This window comes from Caretta caretta, chromosome 2 (assembly GCF_965140235.1).
Source record: "Caretta caretta isolate rCarCar2 chromosome 2, rCarCar1.hap1, whole genome shotgun sequence".
NCBI lineage: Eukaryota > Metazoa > Chordata > Testudines > Cheloniidae > Caretta > Caretta caretta.
In genome coordinates this window covers 218340748-218367693 of record NC_134207.1, presented here as the reverse complement: position 1 = coordinate 218367693, position 26946 = coordinate 218340748, and the positions used below count along the sequence as shown (strand labels likewise).

The window sequence follows — 26946 nt, the reverse complement described above, 5'->3', positions numbered from 1 at the left end:
ATGGAAGTTAAAAGGAACAGTGTTAAAACAACTGTGAAATGCCTACAAGCTGCATGGAAACTCTTTAAAAACACTATAATACACGTTCAAACAAAATGTATATTCCAAATTAAAAAAACAAACAGTAAGAGGACCAAATAAATGCATCATGGCTAAATACCAAAGTAAAAGAGGCAGGTAGAAGCAAAAAGGCATCCTTAAAAAATTGGAAATCAAATCCTTATGAGGAAAACTCTGGCAAGTGAAGTATAAAAGTATAATTAAATAGTCCAAAGAAGACTTTAAAGTGCAACTAATGAAACAAAAACGAACAGTAAAATTGTTCTTAAGTACATCAGAAGCAGAAAACCTTCCAAACAATCAGTGGGGCCACTGAACAATCGAGGTGTTAAAGGAGCCCTCAAAGAAAAGGCCACTGCGGTGAAGCTAAATTAAATCTTTGCTTCTGTCTTCACTGCAGAGGATATGAGGGCCCTTCCCATACCTGAGCCATTCTTTTTAGGTGACAGATCAGAGGAACTGTCCCAGCTTGAGATGTCAGTAGAGGAGGTTTTGGAACAAATTGATAGATTAAACAGTAATATGTCACCATACTAACTGTGGTATATAACCTATTGCTTTTAGTCAGCCTCTGTATTACCAGCTGACTGCAGATAGCTAATGTAACACCCATTTTTAAAAAAAGGCCCAAAGGCGATCCTGCCAAGTACAGGCTGGGAAGCCTAACTTCAGTACCAGGAAAATTGGTTGAAACTATAGTAAAGAATGGAATTATCAGACACATAGATGAACCTCCTATGTTGGAAGAATCAACATGGTTTTTGTAAAGGGAACACGTCTCACCAATATATTAGAATTCTTTGAAAGTGTCAAGAAGCATGTGGACAAGGGTGATCCAGTGGATACAGTGTACATGGACTTTAAGAAAGTGTTTGATGACTCTCACCAAAGGCTCTTATGCAGAGTAAGCAATCATGGGATAAGAGGGAAGGTCCTCTCATTGAACAGTAACTGGTTAAAAGACAGAAAACAAAGGGTAGGAATAAATGGTCAACATTTACAGTAGAGAGAGGTAAATAGTGGGGTCCTCCCAATAATTTGTACTGGGACCAGTGCTGTTCAACATATTAATAAATGATCTGGAAAAGGAGTAAAGAGTGAGGTGGCAAAGTTTGCAGACGATACAAAATTACTTGATAGTTAAGTCTAAAGCTGACAGTGAAGAGTTACAAAGTGATTTCACAAAACTGGGTGACTGGGCAACAAAATGGCAATGAAAGTCAATATTGATGAATTTAAAATAAAGCACATTAGAAAAAACAATCACAATTTATACATATACAATGATGTGATGTAAATTAGTGGTTACCTCTCAAGAAAGAGATCTTGGAGTCATCTTGGTTAGTTCTCTGAAAACATTTGCTCAATATGCAGTGGTAGTCAAAAAAGCAAAATGTTGGGAACCATTAGGAAAGGGATAGATAACATGACAGAAAATATTATAAGGTCACTATATAAATCCATGGTATGCCCATCCCTTGAATACTGCATGAACTTCTGATCGCCCCATCTCAAAAAAAAAAAGGTGAAAATTTGTAATGGTACAGAGAAGAGCAAGAAAAATTATTAGGAGTACGGAACAACTTTCATCTGAGGAGAGATTAAAAAGACTGGGACTGTTTAACTTAGAAAAGAGATGTCTAAGATGGGAGGAGATATGATAGAAGTATATAAAATCATGAATGATGTGGAGAAAGTAAATAGGGAAGTGTTATTTAGCCCCTTCACATGACACAATAACCAGGCGTTGTGGATGAATTTAATAGGCAGCAGGTTTAAAACAAACAAAAGGAAGTACTTCTTCACCCAATGCTCAGTCAGCCTGTGGAACTCATTGCCAGGGGATGTTGTGAAGGCCAAATGTATAATTGGGTTTAAAAAAAAAAGTCCATGAATGGCTATTAGGCAGGATGGTTAGGGGCACAGCCCCAGGCTCTGGGTGTCCCTAAGCCTCTAACTGCCAGAATCTGGAAGTGGACAACAGGGAATAACTCACTCGATAATTGTCCTGTTCTGTTCATTCCCTCTGAAGCATCTGGTACCTGCCATTGTTGGAAGACAAGATACTGGGCTAGATGGACCATTAGTCTGACCCAGAATGGCCATTCTTATGTTCATTGTACTTATACCCCTGCAGTTGATGTGTTCCTGCTTGGTGCTTGGGTTGGGGCCCTGGTACTCTCTTTCTCCTGCCACACACACAGTCCTCTGCTGGGGTGATATTATCAGGATTTTCCACCATTCTCCCAACACACACTCCGGCTAGCAGTAGATCTTGGAATTAATAGCACACTGAGGTGTATGGTAGTTCCCCATATCTCAGAGGTATTGTTTCAGGCTGTTTGCAGACTTGGGTAGATGCCTTCTGACTGGTTACGCTTGTGTCCTGCTTTAAAGCATTTTTTTTGCAAACACAAAGGCTAGAAATCCCCCCCCCCCCCGCCAATGAAATTGAAATTCTGCCCTTATCACCTGACTCCAGCTGGGATCTCAAGCATGAGCCTTTAGTGCAGAGGTGGGCAAACTGTGGCCCACGGGCCACATCTGGCCCACGGGACTGTCCTGCCCTGCCCTTGAGCTCCCGCCTGGGGAGGCTAGCCCCTGGCTCCGCCCCTGTTCTCCCCCCTCCCCCACAGTCACGACACAGCTGCCAATCCTGCCGCTCTGAGCGGCATGGTAAGGGGGCAGGGAGCGGGAGGGGGGTGGGGTGGGGTTGGATAAGGGTCTGGGGATCCCTGGGGCAGTCAGGGGACAGGGAGCAGTTGTATGGGGCGGAGGTTCTTGGGGGGGGCAGTCAGGGGACGGGGAGCAGGGGCGGTTGGATAGGCGTGGGAGTCCCGGGGGGCCTGTCAGGGGGCGGGGGTGTGGACAGGGGGCGGGGCAGTCAGGGGACAGGGAGGAGTGGGGTGGTTAGGGGTGGGGGGGTCCCAGGAGGGGGCAGTCAGGAGACAAGGAGCCGGGGGGGTTGGATGGGTCAGGGGTTTGAGGGGGGCAGTCAGGGGGCAGGAAGTGGGAGGGGGAGGATAGGGAGCGAGGGCTAGGCTGTTTGGGGAGGCACAGCCTTCCCTACCCGGCACTCCATACAGTTTCGCAACCCCGATGTGGCCCTCAGGCCAAAAAGTTTGTCCACCCTTGCTTTAGTGCCTTAATCTGACCCTGCCAAATACTAATATTGAAATCACTGGGAAGAACAAATCAGAAACATTAAGAAGTTGCATGGAACTGTCACAGTAGTAAACTGCTATACTCCAGTGAAATGTATAAAACTCTGTATATATACTCTAAACTATTGCCAAATATAGGCTGTGGTTGGCATTGTGTTCTGCATGGCTGAGGTTATGGGGCAAGTGATGCTGCTTTTCCACAATTTCAGCCTGTGCACGTCGGCGGAAGCACTCTGTGTAGAAGCCCAGTCTGTTGTTTCGACCTTCAGGAGGAGTCCACCCAGAATCCTTCTTTTTGTAGTCTTGGTGGGAAGATCTCTGTGGGTTAGTATGTTGTTCAGAGGTGTGTTGGAAATATTCCTTGAGTTGGAGATGTCGAAAATAAGATTCTAGGTCACCACAGAACTGTATCATGTTCATGGGGGTGGTGGGGCAGAAGGAGAGGCCTCGAGATAGGACAGATTCTTCAGCTGGGCTAAGAGTATAGTTGGATAGATTAACAATATTGCTGGGTTGGTTAAGGGAACCACTGTTGTGGCCCTTTGTGGCATGTAGTAGTTTAGATAGTTTAGTGTCCTTTTTCTTTTGTAGAGAAGCAAAGTGTGTGTTATAAATGGCTTGTCTAGTTTTTGTAAAGTCCAGCCACGAGGGAGTTTGTGTGGAAGGTTTTTTTTTATGAAAGTATCCAGTTTTGAGAGCTCATTCTTAATCTTTCCCTGTTTGCTGTAGAGGATGTTGATCAGGTGATTCCGCAGTTTCTTTGAGAGTGTGTGGCACAAGCTGTCGGCATAGTCTCTGTGGTATGTAGATTGTAATGGATTTTTTACCTTCAGTACCAGCAACCACACACCACACAACAGAACCACTAACCCAGGAACCTATCCTTGCAACAAAGCCCGTTGCCAACTGTGTCCACATATCTATTCAGGGGACACCATCATAGGGCCTAATCACATCAGCCACACTATCAGAGGCTCGTTCACCTGCACATCTACCAATGTGATATATGCCATCATGTGCCAGCAATGCCCCTCTGCCATGTACGTTGGTCAAACTGGACAGTCTCTACGTAAAAGAATAAATGGATACAAATCAGATGTCAAGAATTAGAACATTCAAAAACCAGTTGGAGAACACTTCAATCTCTTTGGTCATTCGATTACAGACCTAAAAGTTGCAATTCTTCAACAAAAAAAACTTCAAATCCAGACTCCAACGAGAGACTGCTGAATTGGAATTAATTTGCAAACTGGATACAATTAAGTTAGGCTTGAATCGAGACTGGGAGTGGATGGGTCATTACACAAAGTAAAACTATTTCCCCTTGTTTATCCCCCCCACCCCCTCCCACACACTGTTCCTCAGACGTTCTTGTCAGCTGCTGAAAATGGCCCACCTTGATTATCACTACAAAAGGTTCCATCCCCAGCTGGTAATAGCTCACCTTAAGTGATCACTCTCGTTACAGTGTGTATGGTAACACCCATTGTTTCATGTTCTCTATGTATATAAATCTCCCCACTGTATTTTCACTGAATGCATCCGATGAAGTGAGCTATAGCTCACGAAAGCTTATGCTCAAATAAATTTGTTAGTCTCTAAGGTGCCACAAGTACTCCTTTTCTTTTTGCGAATACAGACTAACATGGTTGCTACTCTGAAACTGTCAATATTTGATATGGAAATTAGGATGCTCAAAGAACAGTTTAAACCCAAAGAAAGATTGAGCAACCAGTTCAGCAAAAGAGAGATTGAGACAGAAAGACATTTTCTACTTCAGTCTTTGAAATACTGAAGAAAAGGAAGAGAGAGAGAAAGTAATGCCTCTACTGCTATGTAGCATTCTGTTGGTTGATCAGGAAGAACCAGTGGACACGGGATTAAACCCTAAACATAGTATTTAGCCCTGTCATGGATGGATAATACCTGCCCATGACAGGCACATGTACCTGACGTTCGTTTTTTTTATAATTTTCGTTGGCAACACTTGTGTGCAGCTTGTCATGCCAATACAGTCTCACTGAATTGAACTGAACAGAAATTGATATTTTTGTAACTACTTATCGTCCATTAATACCCCAAGTTAACTCTGGTGTATTCTGAAGTCTGCTCATTTGGTTGGGATCCTATCTTAGTAACTAGAAAAGGAGTACTTGTGGCACCTTAGAGTCTAACCAATTTATTTGAGCATGAGCTTTCGTGAGCTACAGCTCACTTCATCGGATGCATACCGTGGAAACTGCAGCAGACTTTATACATACACAGAGAATATGAAACAATACCTCCTCCCACCCCACTGTCCTGCTGGTAATAGCTTATCTAAAGTGATCATCAGGTTGGGCCATTTCCAGCACAAATCCAGGTTTTCTCACCCTCCACTCCCCCCACACAAATTCACTCTCCTGAATTTGTGTGGGGGGGGTGGAGGGTGAGAAAACCTGGATTTGTGCTGGAAATGGCCCAACCTGATGATCACTTTAGATAAGCTATTACCAGCAGGACAGTGGGGTGGGAGGAGGTATTGTTTCATATTCTCTGTGTATGTATAAAGTCTGCTGCAGTTTCCACGGTATGCATCCGATGAAGTGAGCTGTAGCTCACGAAAGCTCATGCTCAAATAAATTGGTTAGTCTCTAAGGTGCCACAAGTACTCCTTTTCTTTTTGCGAATACAGACTAACACGGCTGTTACTCTGAAACCTATCTTAGTAACTGCTTTCTCTTGTTTGGGAGGGAATAGTGAAGCTTCATATCTTTTCCTTGTCCCCATTTAGGGGATAATCCTTTGTCCTAGGTTGTCGTCATCGTCTCATCTTTTTGGGATGTCTTTTCATTTGTTCAATTATAGATTCTCTTTTGTGAGGATATTCCAAACAGTACAGTGAGTATATTCTCTGATCTCATTTGCTCCCATCTCTCTGTCTTGATTCTGTCAGCTGCTGGCTACTCCAAAGCCACTTACTCCTGAATGTTTCAGAGACTGAAGCCTCTTCTTTTGGGTAAAATTCATCTTTGTCTTTGACTTTCACTCTCCTTAACTATTGCCACTAAGACAAGATATACTGATACCCACCTTGAGTTGAAACTCTTTTCCTCTATCACATCTCTGCTGAAATCCTTATCCTGTAGTTATTCACTTCTTATTTCAAATATTGTCATTTTATCTGTGGCCGTCTTCCTAACTCCTTAATTTTTTAAATAGTATGACTAATATTTTCTCATACCAGGAAGTGGAGCCATTTTACTCCCCTACCTCATCACCTTCTTTAGCATCCTCTCCTTTTCTAAAACCAATTCATAAATGCCCTCCTGGGATTCAGAACTCTCCCTGGATGTGATACATCCTATATGACTGACTTCATTCATTTCCTTCCCTGCCTACTTGTTCCACTACTACAGTCTAGGACTTCCCTCTATTCATCCCCTGTCTAATGTTTTGACAGGATAGAGAAAAATTACTTGCACGCCCCATTTTATCTGGATAACTATCCCTGCCTCTCCTGTCTTTTCTTTAAGAAATCTCCCTTGAAATAATTTCTTAAACGTGCTTGTGTATTAATTTGTTTTACTGTTTCTTTTACAAGTTTCAGCTAAGATTGCTATAAATGAAAGAGATTAGCGAGAAAGTTTCTCTATTTTCAGTTTCTTTACTTTGCAAATTTGACAGCACTTTTTGTAAAGTCTGTTCACCGATTCTCCTGCGTAACTAGTAATTTTCCTGTTTTGTGTGAATTTTTCATAATGGGGAGAGAACATTTTTTAAAATTAAGGATACATGATTACAAAACAACAAAAAGTGGCAGAGTGACTCAGAGGTAGGTATGTTAGCTGGAACTATCTTGTTTTTGGTAGCTGATTTGATACCAAGTTGAGTGTCCCCTTTAAATCTCTTTAGATTATGTTTCCCCAGAGAGTTAGTGTTTTGGGACTTAGTGTGCATTAAGGTCACTCTATAACAAATAAAATGTACTCAAGCATTTTTTAAATTCCATACAGTTGGAACACCTTTTTCTATTTACTTTTTAGGGGCTTTGCTTTTTGTAAGATGATGTCACTTTACTGAACAATTCAGCTCTTCTATTTATTAAACACCATATTTTTGAAGTTTAAAACTTGTATGTACTAATTTGCTCTTGTCAGAAACTTGGCATGTAACATGCTTAGCAAGACATTTGGATATGAAAATTACAAATCATACTTGTGAAGGAATAACATTTCATAGATTTTTATTTAGGAGTATAATTATTTAATATATTATTTACTTGTAGTAGTGCCCAGCATGTGCTAGGTGCTTTCCAAACACGTAAAGATGGTCTGTGCTCCTAGGAGCACACATTCTAAGAACAAACCAAGTAGGCAGAGTTGAGGGAAAGAAGAAGAATAAGCTATTTATATACGTCACCTTGATTCACTATAAGCAGCACAGCAAAAGGAGGTCCTTAAGAGGGACTTTAATGCATAGAGGATAGAGGCCTTGCACGTGAGTTCAGGGAGTTCATACCATGCATAGCGGGACTGCATAAAAGAAGGCATGAAGGTTGATTGCATGAGAAACTGGCAATGGGTAGAAGAGATTGATTAACCAGAAAGTTTGGGGCCAGCACAAAGTTTGACAAGGATAAGTAGGAAGGGGTAGAATTATGTAGAGTTTTGAAAGATGGTGACAGGAAACTTAAATTTGCAACAATATTGGATGGGAATCCAAAGGAGGGATCAAGAAAAGTCAAGATCACACCAGCAGGCAAGAAAGATGATTTTAGCAGTAGCATCTTATATGGACTGAAGGATTGGGGGAGGAAATATGTATGTATTTATGAGGCCAGAAAGGAGTATGTTGCTGTAAATAAGGAAGGATAAAATGAGGGCCTGAGCAAGAGATTTGGCTATTGGGAATAGAGAGAAAAGGACAGATCTTAGAAATGCTGAAGAAGCAGCAGGAGCAGAATTGGGAATGGCCTGGATTTTTAGTTTACTGTATTGTATTAACTCATGATTTTTCTTGATATATATATATATATAATATATATTTCAAACATATGGAAGCTTCTGTTAACATCAGAGACTTTCCTTTAAAGAAACCAGATAATTAGATTGAATGTTGGCAGTGCATCCTTAATTCATTCCATTTTGCCAAGTTATCATATAAAGCAATGATACTCAGATCTCAGTGGTTCAGGAGCCAAATTAGCAACCAACATTACCCAAAAGAGCTACAGTAGTATGAATTTATTGTTTCATTTACTATAGTACTATATATTCATATTTAAACAGTACAACAGGGGAAATATTTAGTTTATATATATTATTCTCATAGCAAATAAATTAATAACTTAGTGCAAGCTGATAACTTAATTGGCTAATAACATAATAAAAGCATCCTGACTGGTTAATAATTAATTCACACAGTGTTTCAATATCATGTACTGCAAAGAGCAGCAAGAGACACATTAGAGAGCCACTTGCAGTTCACGCTCCTCAGTCTGAGTATCACTGTCATAGAGCATAAGGTACAAAAAATCACCTACTTTGTTACTGAAGTAGAACTATGATGTTACTACTACTACTGCTACAAGAATAGAGAAGGCTTCAGTGTTTGTCTTCTCAAGACATTGTTTTGTTTCCACAGCAATAGACAGTTCCATCTAAATCCAAGCAGTTTTTTATTACTGAAAAGTTATCTGAACATTGCCAGTTTCAGTGTGCCTTTAATTACATTCAGTTTTTGGTGGGAAAAGAGGTTCTTTCAGATGAGACCTTAAAAATCAAGGATCTGTCTGTTCTGCATGGACATTTAAAGCTCACTTTCATTTTCTATCATAGATGAGTTTTGCCCTGTTATAACTAGTGAAATTCCTCTTTGCAACCCTGTTGTCAAATGTGCTGTGCTTGTTGATAGCCTGGCTCCATCCTCAATCCTGAACATGGCTTCTTTTAGGTCCTGAAATGACTCCTGTGTAATGAAGATCTGTCTAAAGGTTTGAAAAGCATTTTGTGAATTTTTGTGATGAGAGGCATTGTATCAATGTAAGATGCTGTTATTTACTCTCCATCTTCTTCTGGGTTTTTTTTTTTGTTTGTTTTTTTGTTTGTTATTAGGGCAAACTTTTTCTCTTTTAATGTAGATTTTTGTTTGAATTTGTGTCCTTGGCTGTACTGTGTGTGTGCAAGCCATGATTGTATATATGTCCATAATGTATAATTGTCCTCAGAACAGATATTGTCCCTTATGTTAATTTAACATGCTGATGATATTCAAACTGACATGCAGTCTCTCTTTTTGCTTATTTAAAACTCATCAGCACGATTTTTTTTCCACTATTTGGATGTTAGCCCTTGGGACAGTGTTTCAACACCTGGCACTTCTTAATAGAATATCTTTTTAATTGAAATAAAAATCATGCGTTATTTTTTAATTAAAACCTGCATCATAAAATGTTTATCCACTGCCCTTTTAGTTCATCCCACATTGCCTTTGGGAATATCTGCTAATAAAATAGGGCAATTTAAACACTTACATTTTTTCTTAATTAAAAAAATGTAGTGTCTGGTCCTCTGACACCTCACCTAAATGGAGATTGTGTCCCTATTTCAAAAGAGTGGGTCTTTTGTTTTGTTTTTAAGAATTCTATTTGAAGAAAAAATAGTATGATATAGAAAGTAATATTTTACTTGTGAAACCAGTATGAGTGAAGTCATAGGTACGTCTTGCTACAATCATACTACCCTGTGCTAAGATTCTGTGACATTTTCCAAGCCAATCAAGGTTGGGCAAGGTCAGTGCTTGATTGGGACAAAAAGTATCTCTGTGTAGATGGTGATTGTTGGCAATTAACAATGAGTGATGGATTTTGTAGGTTTTCAAGTAGAGTTCTTATCAGTGGAAATTCATTTGAAACAAATGTGAATCTGATTTAAAATTTCAGTGTTCTAAAGATGTATGTACTGTTAGAAGTTTAAATATTTCAGACATAAATGCGCAAAAGGTTTATTTAGTGTTGGTTTGCCAAGGTCAGTTATCCAGAAAGACAAAGTGTTTTTGAAGATTGTGAAATCTAATGGGAAAACAATAATGACGTAATAGCTCCCTTAACACAGCTTTCTTAGTTGCCCTATGCATTACATAGCACATATGTAGGTGTTTAATGATAAAAAGCAATTTATTTAGTTACCATTATTATCAAGGAAATAATATATTAATATTGACCTACCTCAGTCACATTTCTGGTTAAGTTAATGTTATTCTAAAAGTTATTATCAATTTGAAATCTAGTCAATTTTAAAAAGTTAAATGTAGTTTCTGTGCTACCCTCCCCTTGAGTTCTCTGCCGTTTTTTATGGTTGCCACATTTTTCCTATTTTGTGTACATGTTTTTTCTCTCATGCCTTTTGAAAGACCCACACAAACTGGGGAAACTAAGACCCCAACCTTGCAACACTGTCACACAAAAATAACTTTACACAGCTGAGTAGTCTTGCATGAGATTTGGGACTATGCACCAGGCTAAAATTACCAGAGTGCATAAGTGTCTGCAGGATCAGGACCTAACTGGAGATGGAAAGCAATGAAACTGGCTGTCCGATGTGAAAAATAAATAAACTGTACAAATAGTTTTTTTCCTCTGATCTTTTCATTTATGATAACATTAGATTTTGTTTGTAACAATTGTAGGTGACAAATTCTGACAGAAGAGATTTTTAAGTGGCCCATATACTTTTAAATATTTGTTATTTCAAGGCTTGATCCTTTAAACACCTTAACAGTATGCTAGTAAAGTTAGGGTTAGGTGCTTAGTTTTGTAAACTTTGGGGCAGGGATTGTTTTCCGATTGTATATATTTTTGTAAATTTTGGAAACTACTACTGATAAGAAATAATTCCAAATGGCAAGAACACCTCTTACAGAGAAATGTTAACCTGGGTATTTAACTGTATTTTATTTAACTGTTGAATGTTATTTTTAAATATTATATAAAAATGGTTTTGGATTTGTTCTAGTTAGGTTCATAATGTGTTAGAAATATATGAACATTGATTATTAAATCTTTTATTTCAGTTTTATTTTGGTTCATTACATTTGACTTTTTTATACATTCTGTGTTTCGATTATAAGAATTTTATGACAGGAATCTTTGTTTTTCTTGTCTGTGAAGTGCCTAGTACTCTTTCTGATAGATTTTTTTTGTATGAAAATATATACATATTAAAAGATAATTATGTAGGTTGCTAGGTCAAGTGCACAAAATTAGGAAATGCAAGATTTAAGGTTTCCCATGCAACCTTAATTCTGCCCCATGTGTGTCTATCTTGTATGTTCAATGAAACAAAGGTTCTCTGGGGGAAAAATGGTATGTGATCATGTAATTAAAGACTTTTGTAAAGCATATGCCTAAGGCAGCAGAATTAAGGCTGCATTTCTGAACTTTCAAATATTTGATTTCAGAAATTAAATAACTTTTTAACATAATTCTTTGTATGTTATTTCCCAGTATTTTTTGAAAGATTAAAACAAACTATTACGTAGAACTGTCACAACCCTCCCCAACTGTGCATCACAAGGAGGGACTGAATCTTAAACTTTCAGTATTTCAGCATAGACCTCTGCCACTTGAGCAATAGGACTAACTACATTAGCTAGCTGGCATCAGCAGAAGGCTGTTATATACAGAGGGGTATAAAAGGGTGGGCCATGTCCTGGGTCATGGGGCGCCCAGGTAACAGTTCCTCCTATAATAGCTAAGACTGCAGTCCTATTATTGGTTCTGCTTGGTCACAACCCTGTTTCCTGTTAGAGCCTCCTTGAAATTAATTAATACTCCATGCAGAGATCTGACTATTCAGAGGAGTTTGCAGGATCAGGGCCTAAAGTAGGAAAAGGAAATTGTTAGAGTACTGGAATTGAAATTATTAATGAATTAATTTACAAGCTGTGAATTTTGGGATTTCATAGGAATTCTAAGCAAGGATAATAATTCATTAGTTTTTTCTGTGCTCAACTTTCTCTATGTTCTCTATGTTGACAGATTTTACTGACTTTGCATTAGCTTCTTATTCTGGGAGTATGTGTACATGTATTGGGATCAGAAATTGTTTTTAAGATGGTTTACATATTACTCAAATGTTAAATATTATCTTCATTTTTCAAACAACTGCAGCAGTAATGAAGGGCTCTGTTTATGGAGCTTTTCTTCTTTAGGGAATTGAAATTGAATCTGACCTGTGATCTGGTTATCCCCTGCTAATGAGCTCCAAAGGGAGAGAAATCTACTCTTTTTCTGTAAGTGAAGGTTACCTCAGCTATATGAACTTGTTGCCATATTGATCTGCACAGTTGGATTTGATTGCTAATGAGAGATGTGACTTGTAACTAACCCTTTTACTCACTGCTTGTTATTTTGCTAATTCTTCTAGCAGGTTGTCTACATATATTTTTAAAAAAAATAAATAATAAGTAAAATATGAAATGGCATGCAAAGGGTAAAGTCAAAGCGAAACATTTTACTTTGAAAAATGATATAATTCTATGATTTTAACATATAAGAACAAGTTGCAAAATACAATGCAACAAAGTAAAAATAAACTACATTGATATCAATTTCCAGATGGCCCTCTAGAAGTAGAAAATGCAAATTGATAGCAGAAATATGTGTTTACCATATTGCCTACATTTGTGTTTTTAAGTGTCATCATGTGTGTAAAGACTTTCCTACACATGATATGATAGGATCTCACCACCATTTTCTGCAAAGAGAAATCATGTTTCACTCATGTATTAGAATTCTTTGAATATGTCAATTAAGTAATGGATAAAGATGAACTAATTGAAGTTCTTTTAAGCTTTCAAAAAGCGTTTTATCAGGTTCCTCAGAAGAGGCTACTAAAGAAATGAAATAGTAATAGCATGAGAGGTAAATATTGTCGTGGTTTGAAAACTGGCTAAGAGATAGGAAACAGAATAGGAATGAATGATCAATTTTCCTTGTGGCAAAATGTTAACAGTGGCGTGTTTCCATATTTCCTCCAAGTTTCGTACTGGGTTCAGTGTAGTTTAATCTGTTTATAAATAATCTGCAAAGGAGGGTAGACAGCAAGTTAGCAACATGTGTAGATGATACAGTTATTTAGGTTAGTAGAGTCCAGGGAAGACTATGAGGAACTTAACTAAATTAGGTGAATGTGCAACATAGTGGCTAATGAAGTTCAACATTAATAAATGTAAAATAATGCATATATGAGGGAGAAATATTAACTACTCATACGCCTGGCAAGTTTCTAAATTAATTGAAGAACTCTGAAAAGGGACCTTGGCATTACTGTGGACAATTTACTGTTCAGTGTACAGCTGCAGTCAAAAAAAAAAAATGACTAAGATGTATAAGGAATAAGATGGAAAATAGTACAGAAAATATTAAAATTATAGAGTAATAGAAATGTAGTGCAGGATGCTCAAGACATCATCAAGTCCAGCCCCCTACACTAAGGCAGAGCCAAGTACACCTAGACCAGAGGTTCTCAAACTTTTTTTTTATTGATGGAGCCTTTTTCAAATGCAGTGTTAATCATGGATCCCCAACTGAGAAACTGATTGACAAAAGTATGTGTGTACATCATAGAACATGTACTGTTAGTAATGCTTTAATAAAAAGAGTATAAGAGTGTGACGGGATGGATCACAGAAACCCCCTGGGGGTTGCCAACTGATGTGCCAAGACTACTTCTGCCCCTGCTTTCCTTCCCTGTCAGCTTAGGACTTCAGTGCCCTGCCTGGTTAGAGCCAGACCCACTAGCCTGCTGCAAACCCAGACCCAGGTCTGAACCACGTCCCCTAACAGCTGTAGGCTTAACTGAAAGCAGCTTACAGAAGTGTTCCTGTCTTTAACACTCAGATGCCCAGCTCCCAATGGGGTCCAAACCCTAAATAAATCCGTTTTACCCTGTATAAAGCTTATACAGGGTAAACTCATAAGTTGTTCACCCTCTATAACACTAATAGAGAGACATGCACAGCTGTTTGCCCCCCCCCCCCCCAACTATTAATACATACTCTGGGTTAATTAATAAGTAAAAAGTGATCTTTTTAAATACGGAAAGTAGGATTTAAGTGGTTCCAAGTAGTAACAGACAAAACAAAGTGAATTACCAAGCAAAATAAAATAAAACATGCAAGTCTAAGTCTAGTACAGTAATAAAAACTGAATACAGATGAAATCTCATCCTTAGAGATGTTTCAATACGTTTATTTCACAGACCAGACACCTTTCTAGTCTGGATGCAGTCTTTTCCCCGGTACAGTCCTTGTTCCAGCTCAGGTGGTAGCTAGGGAATTCCTCATGATTGCTTGCCTTTGGTCTGTTCCACCCACTTATATATCTTTTGCATAAGGTGGAAATCCTTTGTCCCTCTGGATTCCCACCTCTCCTTCTCAATGGAAAGACACCAGGTTAAAGATGGATTCCAGTTCAGGTGACATGATCACGTATATCCTGTGAGGCCCCAAGCCTTCATTCCTCCCAGCCTGACTCATAGGAAGGCCTGCCTGCAAACAGAGCCATCCACAGTCAATTGTCCTGGTTGATGGGAGCCACCAAGATTCCAAACCACCATTAATGGCCCACACTTTGCATAATTACAATAGGGCCTCAGAGTTACATTTCATATTTCTAGTTTCAGATACAAGAGTGATACATTTATATGAATAGGATGACCACACTCAGTAGATTATAAGCTTTGTAATGATACCTTAGAAGAGACCTTTTGCATGAAGTATATTTTAGTTACATTATATTCACACTCATCAGCATACTTTCATAAAATCATATAGAGTGCAACGTCACAAAGACTACTTACAAATATCATGAGATGGAGAAGCAAGAGATGTGCCTGCTTCTTACTGGAGAGTCTATCTATACTTGGTGTGATGGCTGGCAAGCAAACTTGTAAATCATTCTCCACTTCCAGTTGTGACCTGAAATTTATCTTCATAGCTGTCACGGCAGAGAATGATATGTCACATATATATGTTGTTTGGAAAGGTAGCAGTACTTTCATTGCTTCTATAACTAAAAGTGGGTACACTGCAGTAACAGTTGGCCAAAATTGGCAGGGTCACTGTTCCTGAAACTTAATTTTCAGTGTGTGGTCACAGGATAGTTCGAGGAGTAACTGTTCTGCTTTTCCACTCAAACAGCAAAATGACACAGCAGAAGTTGAGAACGGTTCCAGAATGCAATCATATTCCTCCATGTTTATATTTTAAAGTAAACACTGAAGTACTCTGCCACAGTCAGTTACAGTGTGTTACAATTACCTGTGGGTTTATTGCTCATATTGTTGCCATACCACCACTCCTGTTGCCTGTCATAATAGCAGCACCATCCGTGCAAACAGCAACACATTTCTCCTAATTCAACGATTCAGCTTTCATGAAATCATTCAATAATTTGAATATTTCTTGATCTGTTGTCTGTTCTGGTAACTCCTGACAAAAACAAAAATCTTCCCCCCAGCCAAGCATCCCGAACAAAAACTAATAATTGTGCTGCATTAGCAACATCAATTGTCTCATAGGGCTGAATTGCAAACTATTCAGTTGTACGTAGTCTTTCAGTTATTTGGCATTTTACATCATCTGAAAGCTCTTCAATTCTCCTACTAACTACGTAATTAGAAAGTGGTATCACCTTAAGTTTCTTCACTGCATCTTCGCTTACCATCATTTTGCACATTTCTATAACAGCTGGAAGAATCAGTTCTTCTCCAATGGTATGGGATGTTTTACTCTTCGCAATCTGAAGCGATGTTAACAAAAGTGCTTTCAGAGCCTTTTCTGGAACCAGTGTTACGTTTGTCATTTGAATTTTCTGTCAATTGCGTTCTTTCTTTCATTGAAAAAAGTCTCTGGATTTATCTTTATACTTCAGGTGCCTTGTTGTGAGGTGTCATTTCAACTTCGCAGGTTTCATTGCTTTGTTTGAAAGGATTTGTAAACATACAATAAATTGCAGTCATCCATCACTAAATTCCATAAAACCAAAATCACTATAACTTTCGTCAAACTTTCTGTTCTTCATTTGTTTCTTACTTCTTGACTCTGCATTGTCCATGGTGTCAGCACAACTAGCAGTACTAGTATGAGGATGTTTTAAAAACATATCCATTTACAATGTAATTTGCTCACACGCTGTAAAAACATATTCCACTTCTACCCACCAATGATGGTATCAGTCATCAAAAAACCAGATGTCGCTTCTGATTTGCTGTAGCAAAGCAGTGAGATTTTTTTTACATTGATGCTTATACAATGTGAGTGTTATGGTAGTGTTCATTCACCATGGAATATGTTATATAAACAGAAATAGTAGATTTATCTGTTTTAATCATTAGGCAGTGCAGACATGAGATGAGATTTTGGGGTTTTTTTGTAATATTTTGCAGACCTGTACAGTCTGTAAGTACTCCTGGGGGTCTGTAGATCCCAATTTGAGAACAGTTGACCTAGAACATCCCTGACAGGTTTTTGTCCAACCAGTTCTTAGAACTCTCCAATAATGGGACTTCCATCATTTCCATTGGAAGTCTATTGCAGAATTTAACTACTCTTACAGTTAAAAGCTTTTCCTAATATCTAACCTTAATCTCTCTTGCTGCAGATTAAACCCATTTCTTCTTGTCCTACTTTAAATGGTCACAAAGAACAATTGATCACCATCCTCTTCGTAACAGACCTCAAATTATTTGAAGACTGTGATCAGGTTCCTCAGTCTTCTTTTCTGAAGATTAGACATGTCCAGTTTTTTAAAACTTTTTATCATAGGTCAGGTTTTCTAAACCTTTTATTACTTTTGTTGCTCGTTTCTGGACACTCTCCAATTTGTTCACATCCTTCCTAAATCATGGCAGCCAGAATTGGACACAGTATATACAATAATGGTATATCCTTATGTAGAATACTGTGTCCTGGACTGATCACCCACTCTCTAAAAGGATATCTCAGAATTAGAGGGGTACAGAGAAGGATGACAGATTATAAGGGAAAATTAGGAGCAACTGAAATCTTTTCTCAGTCTGAACTATCTCATTTGTAATCAATGAATGTTTGGTTACTTGGTGACATAGGTGTGACCTCTTGATGCCAACGGCTTGGGGCACAGGGATACATCGGGGTACAGGGATCCCTGGGTTCACCAAAAGAATGCCATGTAAGATCTCTAATAAAAGCCTGTGTCACATTGGTCAATCATAATCATTGTGAGATGTATATATAGAAAATATCTGAAATTATGTATATATACTAAAAATCATGTTCTCTAGGTCTGCAAGTTAAGTCAGGTTAAGAGAGAGATACTTCTCTCACTCTGGCTGATTATATGCAAATTGAGTATTGTATCCTTCACAATGAATGCCCATTCACAGTGTGAGCAAAATTCTAATCAATATATTTTGGGTGCTGGAGAAAAAAACAAAAGCAGCAGGAGTTATATTGTTCAGGGCTGAAACTTTTAAGTGAACTTTTGAAACTATATCTAGGGTACTGATGAATCCCCCAGGTGTGCCTTCAATCTGTGAGGATACCTGCCAGCAGGCTTGATTTTATGAGAAGGTGTCTCAACCATGTTGGGGGGGAAAACTGGGGGTAAGCCATCTTGTAGTAGATAGGGGAATGGCTTGTTTGTTAGGTTTAGTCTCTAGGAAGCATGTTATGATTTTGTTTTATATGTTAACTGTTTCCTATATTCTTACTCACTGTCTTTTGAATCCCTGTTCTTTAATCATAAATTTATTCTTGTTTTCATTATCTCTGTAATCTCAGTATTATGTGTTAAACAAAGTGGTGATCCTAAATTGACTCTTAGAAGCTGATGTGTACTATTACTTTGGGAACAGTGTCTATAAGAGTTCTGTGGAACAGGGGCTGAGCACTCCAAATGTATTCTCAGAGAACTCAGGGTGTTGGTGCGTGTCTATTGCTAACCTGTACAGAGAGGGCAAAGCCTGTGGAGGCCTGGAAGGTGCTGCTTGTATTGCCCGAGGCTGGTAGTTACAGGGAGTTGATCCACAGCAGGCACAGATAAGGCTCACTCATGCTAAAGGCAAGTGGTGGTGAGGTGCCTCACAACCCTGGGTACCCCAGGAATGATCACAATAGGACTTGTCTACACTTGCGGCAGCATGTAGGGTAGGTACATATAGCTACACGCTGCAGTGAAAGGCAAGCTGCGTCCACACTGTGGTATGCAGCTGCACATGGCTGTCTCCCACTGCCAAAGTCCTTCCCTTCCGCAATGAAAGACTCTGGCAGGAGGGAGGTAGTAGGTAAAGGCTTTAGCAGAAAGCAGCTATAGAGCCTTTCCCCACTGCTGGAGCCTTTCTCTGCTGCTGGAGTCTTTCACTGCAGAAGAGAAGGACTTTGGCAGTGGGAGACAGTGGGACACTACACTGCTAAAAATAACAGTGTAATGTAGGAAGCCCAGCTTGGGCATGTAGAAAGCCATGTAGGGTTTATTCTTTAAAATAATTGGTGTGTCTGTAGTCTATTCATCTAACTAATGCCTCACTGTCTACACTGCTATCCCTGCGCTAGCTGGATGTGCAGTGTCTGTACTCTACACGCCGCCATAAGTGTAGACCTACTCATAGGACTCACGAAAGCTTATGCTCAAATAAATTTGTTAATCTCTAAGGTGCCACAAGTACTCCTTTTCTTTTTTCATAGGACTCAGATATTCTAACCTGCTCTCCTGCAGTGCTGTAATACAGATGCATCAACTAGCTATAAATGGCTAACCAGCAGTGTGTCAAAACATTCTTTTTAACATTTGTGGTATCAAAGGTTGATTATTGGAATGATCTCTGAATTTCCCAGCTTCATTTTCTTTTCTTGTTCTCTAGAATGGTTTTTTGGGGGCGATGAGGGGAAGGGTGTTATTCAGCTTGTGCCAGTTGTTTAGCACATGAAGGTTACAGTTAATACTGTGGTTTAAAAGAGATAAATGTAGTGACTCTCTCAAGGTGGATTTCTGTGTGTGACTTGCTTACTTGATTCGAAACCTTAAAAGTTGTTGCTGTAGAGATCACTGAAACCTCTTACGTTGTATTATAGTATGTTTTTTTCCCCCTTAGCACTGTTAGTATAAAGTAAATTAAATAAATTATATTCTACAGTCAATTGGCAATGCTGGAATAGTTTTCACTTTTGGTGATAACTATTCCATCTGTTGTATGCTAGTAGCCAATGAAAACATATGGTATTAAATTCACACAGTTTAAATATGTTGCATATTTTCTTTTTATATATTCTGAGTGCTTTAATGTATGATTTGTTTTCAGTACTTCGTTTCATAATTTTAAAAAGATATCTGCCTAATCTTTCCATATGTATTTGTGAATACTGCTATATAGTTAATGCTGCAGCTTTACGAACATCTGCCAGATAGTTATTGGCATCACTCTCTCCATGCACTTCTGTCCACATACATCGAAAGCTGTTCAATTTGACAAAAGGTTTTGGGGGTTTGGCTTAGTTGTCCTATTTAACATTGAACAGTTTTAATTTCCCCAGAACAGAAACATTTCCTTCACTTAAATATGAATCAGATTTGGAGAGATGCAACTAAGAGCAACTTACCTGTTAATTTTTGCCATTTGTTTGTTTAAATGTTAATTCATTCTGAGTAAGCGAAGAGACAATGCACATGCATAGTATTATCAAAAGAATTTTTATTTCCTATTAATTTCAGATCTGTGGTATTAAATTGTAATATCCTTGGAGCATAAAGAAAATATATAATAAAATTGTTTGTATAATATACTCGTACACACAATTAATGGTGTTATATATATTGTTACGTATATAAAAGAAAATCCATAGTTTAGGATGGTTATGGAATGTAAAACCTTATTATTTATTGTCACACACAAAAAATAGGTATATTTGTATGTTCTGTGTGTATTAGAATAATCAGGTCAAGATTTTCAAAAATAGAGACCTAAAGTTAGGCTTCTAAATTCATATCCAGGAACCTAAATAAGGTTGTTTTTCTCACTGTTGAGCTTCTAGCAGAATCCCTTGACCCCCACTGAGTGCTCTGCACTTTTGAACATTGGTAAGATGCCTACATATGGTATTTGACCCTAACTTTAGCCCCCTCCTTATTTTTGAAAATTGTGTTCCAAGCTTTTATATTGTATAAGCATTTCATTTTTTTCACATTTCTTAATCAGATTATGGAGTGGGAGTGGAAGGTGAGGAAATTATATTAATAAAACAGTGATTTGTATTCATTGATGTCATGATTAAAGTTGGCCACAGTAGCTGTTCTTGTCGTGACACGGCACACCTGTTGTAATCATTTCCACAGCAGATCTGTGCTAGCACAGCACTTTGATCTTTTATATTTGTAGAAGAAATAATGCTTACAGCTTTATTTTTACCCTCAAAAGCTTTCAATTTTAGGAGTGTGTTCTGGCCCTCTTCTCATGAAGGGTAGGTGAGTTAGATAAGTAAATGTGTTGATCTTGGCTCTACCTATAAAAGATATTGGATAACATCATAGAATATGGATTTCTCTGCTCAGATGAAGCAGAGGGGGAACTGAAATAACTTTCTAGAGGGGTCAAAGATTTGAGCTTAGGTTTAAAGTGCTTTACAGGACATTTCATGCAGATAAATAACAGTACAGTATCTTGATTAGAGCTAGTAGATCTAGCATAGCACCTGTATACATGCTTGAGGAATTGGACTCTACTCTTACAAATAGTTTGTTCCCATATATGTGTAAATTATATATTTGTTAGGTTGCAATGGTCTATAGAAGGTTTGTGTATTTTTCTAGAATATTTCTGAGAAGAAAACCATTGAAATTTATTTTGCTGGAACAAGAATCCACACTTCCAATCCAATACATTAAATAGATGTAATCACACACTCTTTTGATGTTGCTGTGTATTGAATAGTTTCCAAAAGACTAAGGAAAATGCTCTAATGTTTACGATTGTAGTTATCTTTGCATTTGTTCAGTAGTTTACGTTCTAACAAATTTCTGCAGATATGTCTTTTGTGAACAGTAGATTAATTGTAAAGACATTTTGTGTTAAATTAAATTAATTTCTAAATGTATTTTCTTTTAGAGAACTAGAGGACGAAAACGAAGTTTTGTGCCTGAAGAAGAAAAGCCTGAGGTTGGGATAATAGTGTATTTTTTTAACTTAGATTCACAAAATATTAAACTTCAGGTGTGTAATGTTGCCTTCAGTACTATAATTGAAAATGTTTGCTTTCCCTCTCCCCACCCCTTTCTTTTGATTTCTTCTGTGATAGGAACGTATTCCTAGAGAAAGACGGCAAAGGCAGTCTGTTCTACAAAAGAAGCCCAAGTCAGAGGATTTAAGAACTGAATGTGCTACGTGCAAGGGGACTGGAGACAATGAAAATCTAGTCAGGTAGGCTTAATACTGTGACCTTTTCCACAGGGGATTAAAGTTCTATCTTCATCACTTTCTCATCATAGCCGTAATGAGGAAAATCACAATATAGAATGCTTTTAAAAAAATCTGATTTAGGGGAACGTTACTTCGGAAACATTGATTTGATCCACTTATTGACCTGCCACACACATTTACACTTAAGATTTAGATGTAAATAAGCAACATAATCTGTTTTTCTAACACAAGAGAATTCATTTTCTTTGGTCAGGGTGAATTGCCTATGCTTTATAACAGGTCACAAAGATAAACAAACAGGCAATTTGATCAAGGTATTCCAATATTAGAGTTACAGTACTTCCCTTATGTAAAAAACATTAAATCAATTAGCTTTGGTAACATTGTTCTGAGATAAAGTGAACGTTATTGCGAGGAACATACACATTTTAAAAAAATGTCTTAATAGTCCCCTGTCGCTCCACACCATAGTAAATGCTTCTCATATGGAAGAAAGGTGAAAAGCTGTCCTGAATGCTGGTTTTAGCAAGCACAGCATTATAATCAAGAGTCTAAGCCAAGAGGGGAGTGATCAGGGAGTGAACAGCCATGGTTGCTCATATCCATTTCAATGTAGGTGTGCACACGCCACATGCACTGCCGCCAGAAAGTCTTTCCCTCAGTGGTATCTGTTGGGTTGGCTCTGGTGCCCCCTGGAGTTGCGCCCTCATAGCGCTGCTATATAGGGGCCTGCTGACCCCCCCCCCCCCCCAGTCCCTTCTTACCACCCCTGACGGTTGCTGGAACTTCTGTTCATCTTTGCGTTCATACATGTACTCTGCTCAGTGGACTTTGTCTCTTTTTCCTGTATATAGTTCATAAAACAGTAGATATTATAGTTTTAGTGTTAGATGGTAGTAATAGAGTAGGACCCTGCTTACTGGCATTTCCTCTTCCCCGGCACTATGGCATGCCTTGGTCTCCAAGGTTTAAGCCGTGTGAGACTTGGCATAAACCCATGCCAAGAGTAGTGACCCCCACTCTCCTTGCCTTAAGTTTGTGGGGGAATCTCACCTGCGGGACAGCAACAAGATTTGTATCCAAAAGGACAGGAACCAGAGACTTGAGTTCCTCCTCATGGAGATTGCTCTTCGTCCCCTCTTGGGAGCCAAGTCGCTACTCGGTACTGAGCCCCTCCATCTTGGTTAGAAGCATGCTGGCTTCTCTGAGAGACAGGCAGCATAGCCAAGCCACTCCGGCACCAAGAAAGGACTCCTCGTCTGTGTCCCAGGACTCTTGGCATCACCAAGGATCTCCGATGCAGAGAAGATCTAACCCTCATGGGGATGCTCGGTGCCGAAGAAACAACGAAAGATGGACAGGGGACACTCCCCAATTCAGAAGTCTTCCAGTCACAAGGAAACTGGCAGAGTGAGATGCATGTCAGGCCACCCAGGCTCAATGGTTGCCAGTCTGGTACTGTCAACTTCAGCCTAGCAAGGGGAACTGTCGAGTCTGGTATCATTGGACTCTCCTCCGAGTGAGAGCCATAGGAGTGCAGTGATGGCATTTCGATCTACGCCAGAGGCATTTGAGGCAGGAAGAAACCTGCTGTTTCCCCCATCAGGTAGGAACAGGTACTGGAAACGAGAATGGCTACAGCATTGGCCACAGGTCAAAGGGAAAACCGTCAAAGGGAAAACCGGTGATGATTTTGCAGCACTAGTCACCCACCTCCTGGCACCACTCTGATACCATCTGGCACCACTCCCCCGAGGTCATCGGGAGTGACTTCTCATCATCGAATTCTGAACAAGAGTGCAACAGCTCCTGCAGGAGCCAGCAATGCTCTGACTGCTGGTACCTGATGGCTGATATGAGCCAAGGGTTTCCACCAGTGGCCTGTCCCGCACAGTGGCAGGTACCCGTTCAATGGTCTTTTTGGACCCCTAGGCTTTCCATCAGGCCCAAGCACCTCAGACAAGGAGGTTGTACTCTATCGCGTTGGAGGGTAGGATTCCCCCACCTCTTCCCTCAGTGCAAAACCGGACTTCCATATGAAGAGCAGTAAATAATTCAGGACCTTCCTTTCGAGAGCATGTCTCTCTCTTCAGAGCAGACAGACTCTTAGCTCAACAGCTTAGAGGATTTGAGAGCCACCTTAAGTCACTAGTCTTACATACCCCAGCCCAGCTGAGGAGGCACTTTAAGCCCCAGCCTTTGCCTCATTTCTACTAACCTCAGTGGAGGCAGGATTATAATAAGAGGCAGGGTAAGCGCTACAAAAGGAGGCCTCCTCCCCAGCCCTCATTGGCCCATGGGTTTTGGCCCACTAGACAATTGCCTGGGTCTTAACAGGCCTTTTGAGGGTGTGCCCAAGGACGGTGCACCAGGACAGTGTCTGGATCCATCCTCCCCTATCTTTGTGGACTGGCTGTCCCCTTTCTATTGGGTGTGGGCCCATATTACCTCAGATTGCTGGGTGCTATGCACGATAGGACTAAAATACCCTACAGTTCAGTTCTTCCCGGCCTTCCCATTCTCGCTCCCTGTCCCTCTTCAGGGACCCTTCTTACGAGCAACTTCTAATTCAGGAAGTGTGAATGCTTCTGCAAGTGGGAGCAGTAGAGGATGTTCCTCTGGAGCTAAGGGGCACAGGGTTTTACTCCTGTTATTTCCTAATCCAAAAGGCCAGTGGCGGTCTAAGACCCATCCTGGATCTGCAAAATGTCAACAGATTAATGAAGAAGTTGAAGTTCCGCGTGGTCTCCTTGGCCTCCATTATCCCGTCTCTTGATCCAGGAGACTGATGTGTGTCTCTCAACTTGAAGGACACTTATTTTCACGTTTCAGTCTTCCAAAGCCACAGAAGATTCCTCTGATTCGTTGTGGGCCAGTAACACTACGAGTTCACGGTACTTCCATTCAGCCTGTCAGCAACCCCTTGGATTTTCACAAAGTGCATGGTGGTGTCATGGCTTTCCTAAGGAAACAAAGGGTTCAGGTATATCCCAACCTCAATGACTGGCTGATCAAAGGGTGGATCAGGGCCCAGGCGGAGGCAGATATACAGTTAATGTTGTCAACCTTCCAGAAGTTGATAAACATGCAAAAAACAACAATCTCTCCCTGCCAAAGGATAGAGATCATAAGGGCGGTCCTCGATTCGGTCCAGGCCAGAGCCTTCCTTCTGGAAGCCAGATTTTGGGCCCTGGACTTGATCATAGAGAGCCTCAGAAACCAACCCATCACCATGGCAAAAAATTGCCTGAAATTCCTGGGGCATATGGCATCATGCACATATGTGGTGAAACAAGTACTTTTGCGACTCAGACTTCTTCAGACTCACACTTTTGTGGTGCTGGATCCAGGGTCAGTATGTGCACATGTCCCATTTGCAAAACCTCAGCTGTCAATGTCTTTAGTCACCAATACTTCTGCTTGGGTTGGGGGCGGAGGGGTTTTATCTGGGGGTCTTCAGAACTCAGGACCTCTGGTCCTAGGAGGAGTTCTCGCTACACATCAATGTAACGGAACTCAGAGTAGTGCGCCTTGCCTGCCAAACGTTCCAGCCCCACCTGCAAGGCAAATGCATGTTGGTGCTTACAGACAACATGAGAGCGATATTCAATATAAATAGACACAGTGGAGTGTGCTCTTCTCACCTGTGCCAGGAAACACTTCACCTGTGGGAATTTATTCAGTCCATCTTGAGGCCTTCTATCTTCTCGGGGCATAGGACGAGTTAGCAGATCCATCTCCAATCATGAGTGATCCATTTACCCAGACGTTGTGAAGGACATTTTCCAGAGGAGTGGAACTCCCCAGATAGACTTGTTTAGAATGAGGTGCAACAGGATGTTTCTGCAGTTCTGCTCCTTCCTGAATCACAGCCCAGGCTCGCTCACAGATGTGCTCCTTCTCCCATGGAGGGACCATCTCTTCCATGCATTCCCTCCCATTCCGCTCATACACAAGGTCCTGCTGAAGGTCAGAGAGGAGGGAATGAGACTCATCCTGATAGCCCTTGTCATCAACACTGGTTCACCACCCTTCTGGACCTCTCAGTGGAAACACCAATCACCCTACCTCTGTTTCTGGATCTCATTTCCCAGGATCACGGACGCCTACATCATCCAAACCTTGAGTCCCTCCATCTCATTTGCTACCTCTGAAGTAACAAAGGCTATCATGTATTCGATTAGAGAACACCTGGAGATGATTTCAGCTTTCTACCTAAGGTTAAACAGCAGGTTCATTTTTGCTAACACGCTCTGTAGCTGCTTCCTTAAGGGGCTGGACAGACTGTACCCACAGGTGAGCCCTGGGACCTCTGCTTGGTATTATCAAGACGCACGGGTCTCCCATTCAAGCCCCAGGCAACATGCTCTTTACTCGTCCTGGGAGGTGGCCTTCACCTCAGCCAGAAGGGTTGTGGAAATTAGGATTCTTACTTCGGTATCCCCATACATGGTCTTCTTCAAGGACAAAGTCTGGCTGCACCCTAACACAGCCTTCCTTCCAAAGGTGATGTTGCAATTCCACGGTAATTGGGACATCTTTCTTCCCGTCTTCTACTTGAAGCCTCAAGCAAATAGCCAGGAAAAGAGGCTACATTCACTAGACACCAGGCAAGCACTGATCTTCTACATAGAAAGGACTAAATTGTTTAGGAAAACTACTCAGCTTTTCGTGGCAGTGGCAGACAGGATGAGAGGTCTCCTAGTTTCGACGAAGAGGATTTAATCGTGGATCACTTTATTGCATCTACACATGTTATGACCTGGTGAAAGTCCCTGCTCTGGCTCTGACAGCACATTCCACAAGGGCACAAGCTTCTTCAGACGCATTTTTGTCATAGGTTCCCATCCAGGACATTTGTAGAGAGGCAACATGGTCTTAGGACCACACCTTTGCAACTCACTCTGCCATCACTCAGCAGTCCAGAGACGATGGTGGATTTGGCAGAGCGGTACTACAGTCTGTTTGTCGTTGAACTCTGAACTCACCTCCTACATCTGCTTGGGAGTCGCCTACATTGGAATGGACATGAGCAAGCACTCAAAGAAGAACAAACGGTTACTAACCTTCCGTAACTGTTGTTCTTCAAGATGTGTTGCTCATGTCCATTCCAAAACCCAGCAAGAAGGAATTGAGGGGACAGCAGGGCGGCAGGCCTCTATATACTACGAGGGAGTGACTCCAGCAGGCACCAGAGCCAACCTGATGGATACCACTAAGGGGAAAATCTTTCTGGCAGCGGTGTACACAGTGTGCACACACCTACATTGAAATGGACGTGAGTAACA

General features: G+C 40.2%; 1 protein-coding gene across 3 annotated transcripts in view; it reads left to right on the top strand.

Annotated features, from left to right (window-relative positions):
- PHF14 (PHD finger protein 14) overlaps window positions 1-26946 on the top strand; it is a 285184-nt gene that overhangs the window by 116617 nt on the left and 141621 nt on the right. For 2 of the 3 annotated variants that reach the window (XM_048838246.2, XM_048838249.2), the window contains exons 15-16: window positions 21347-21397; window positions 21537-21658. The exons of the other annotated variant lie outside the window; for it this stretch is intronic. In XM_048838246.2, the coding sequence (XP_048694203.1) occupies window positions 21347-21397; window positions 21537-21658 (173 nt within the window). The remainder of the gene's footprint in view (window positions 1-21346; window positions 21398-21536; window positions 21659-26946) is intronic. 3 annotated transcript variants of the gene reach the window in all.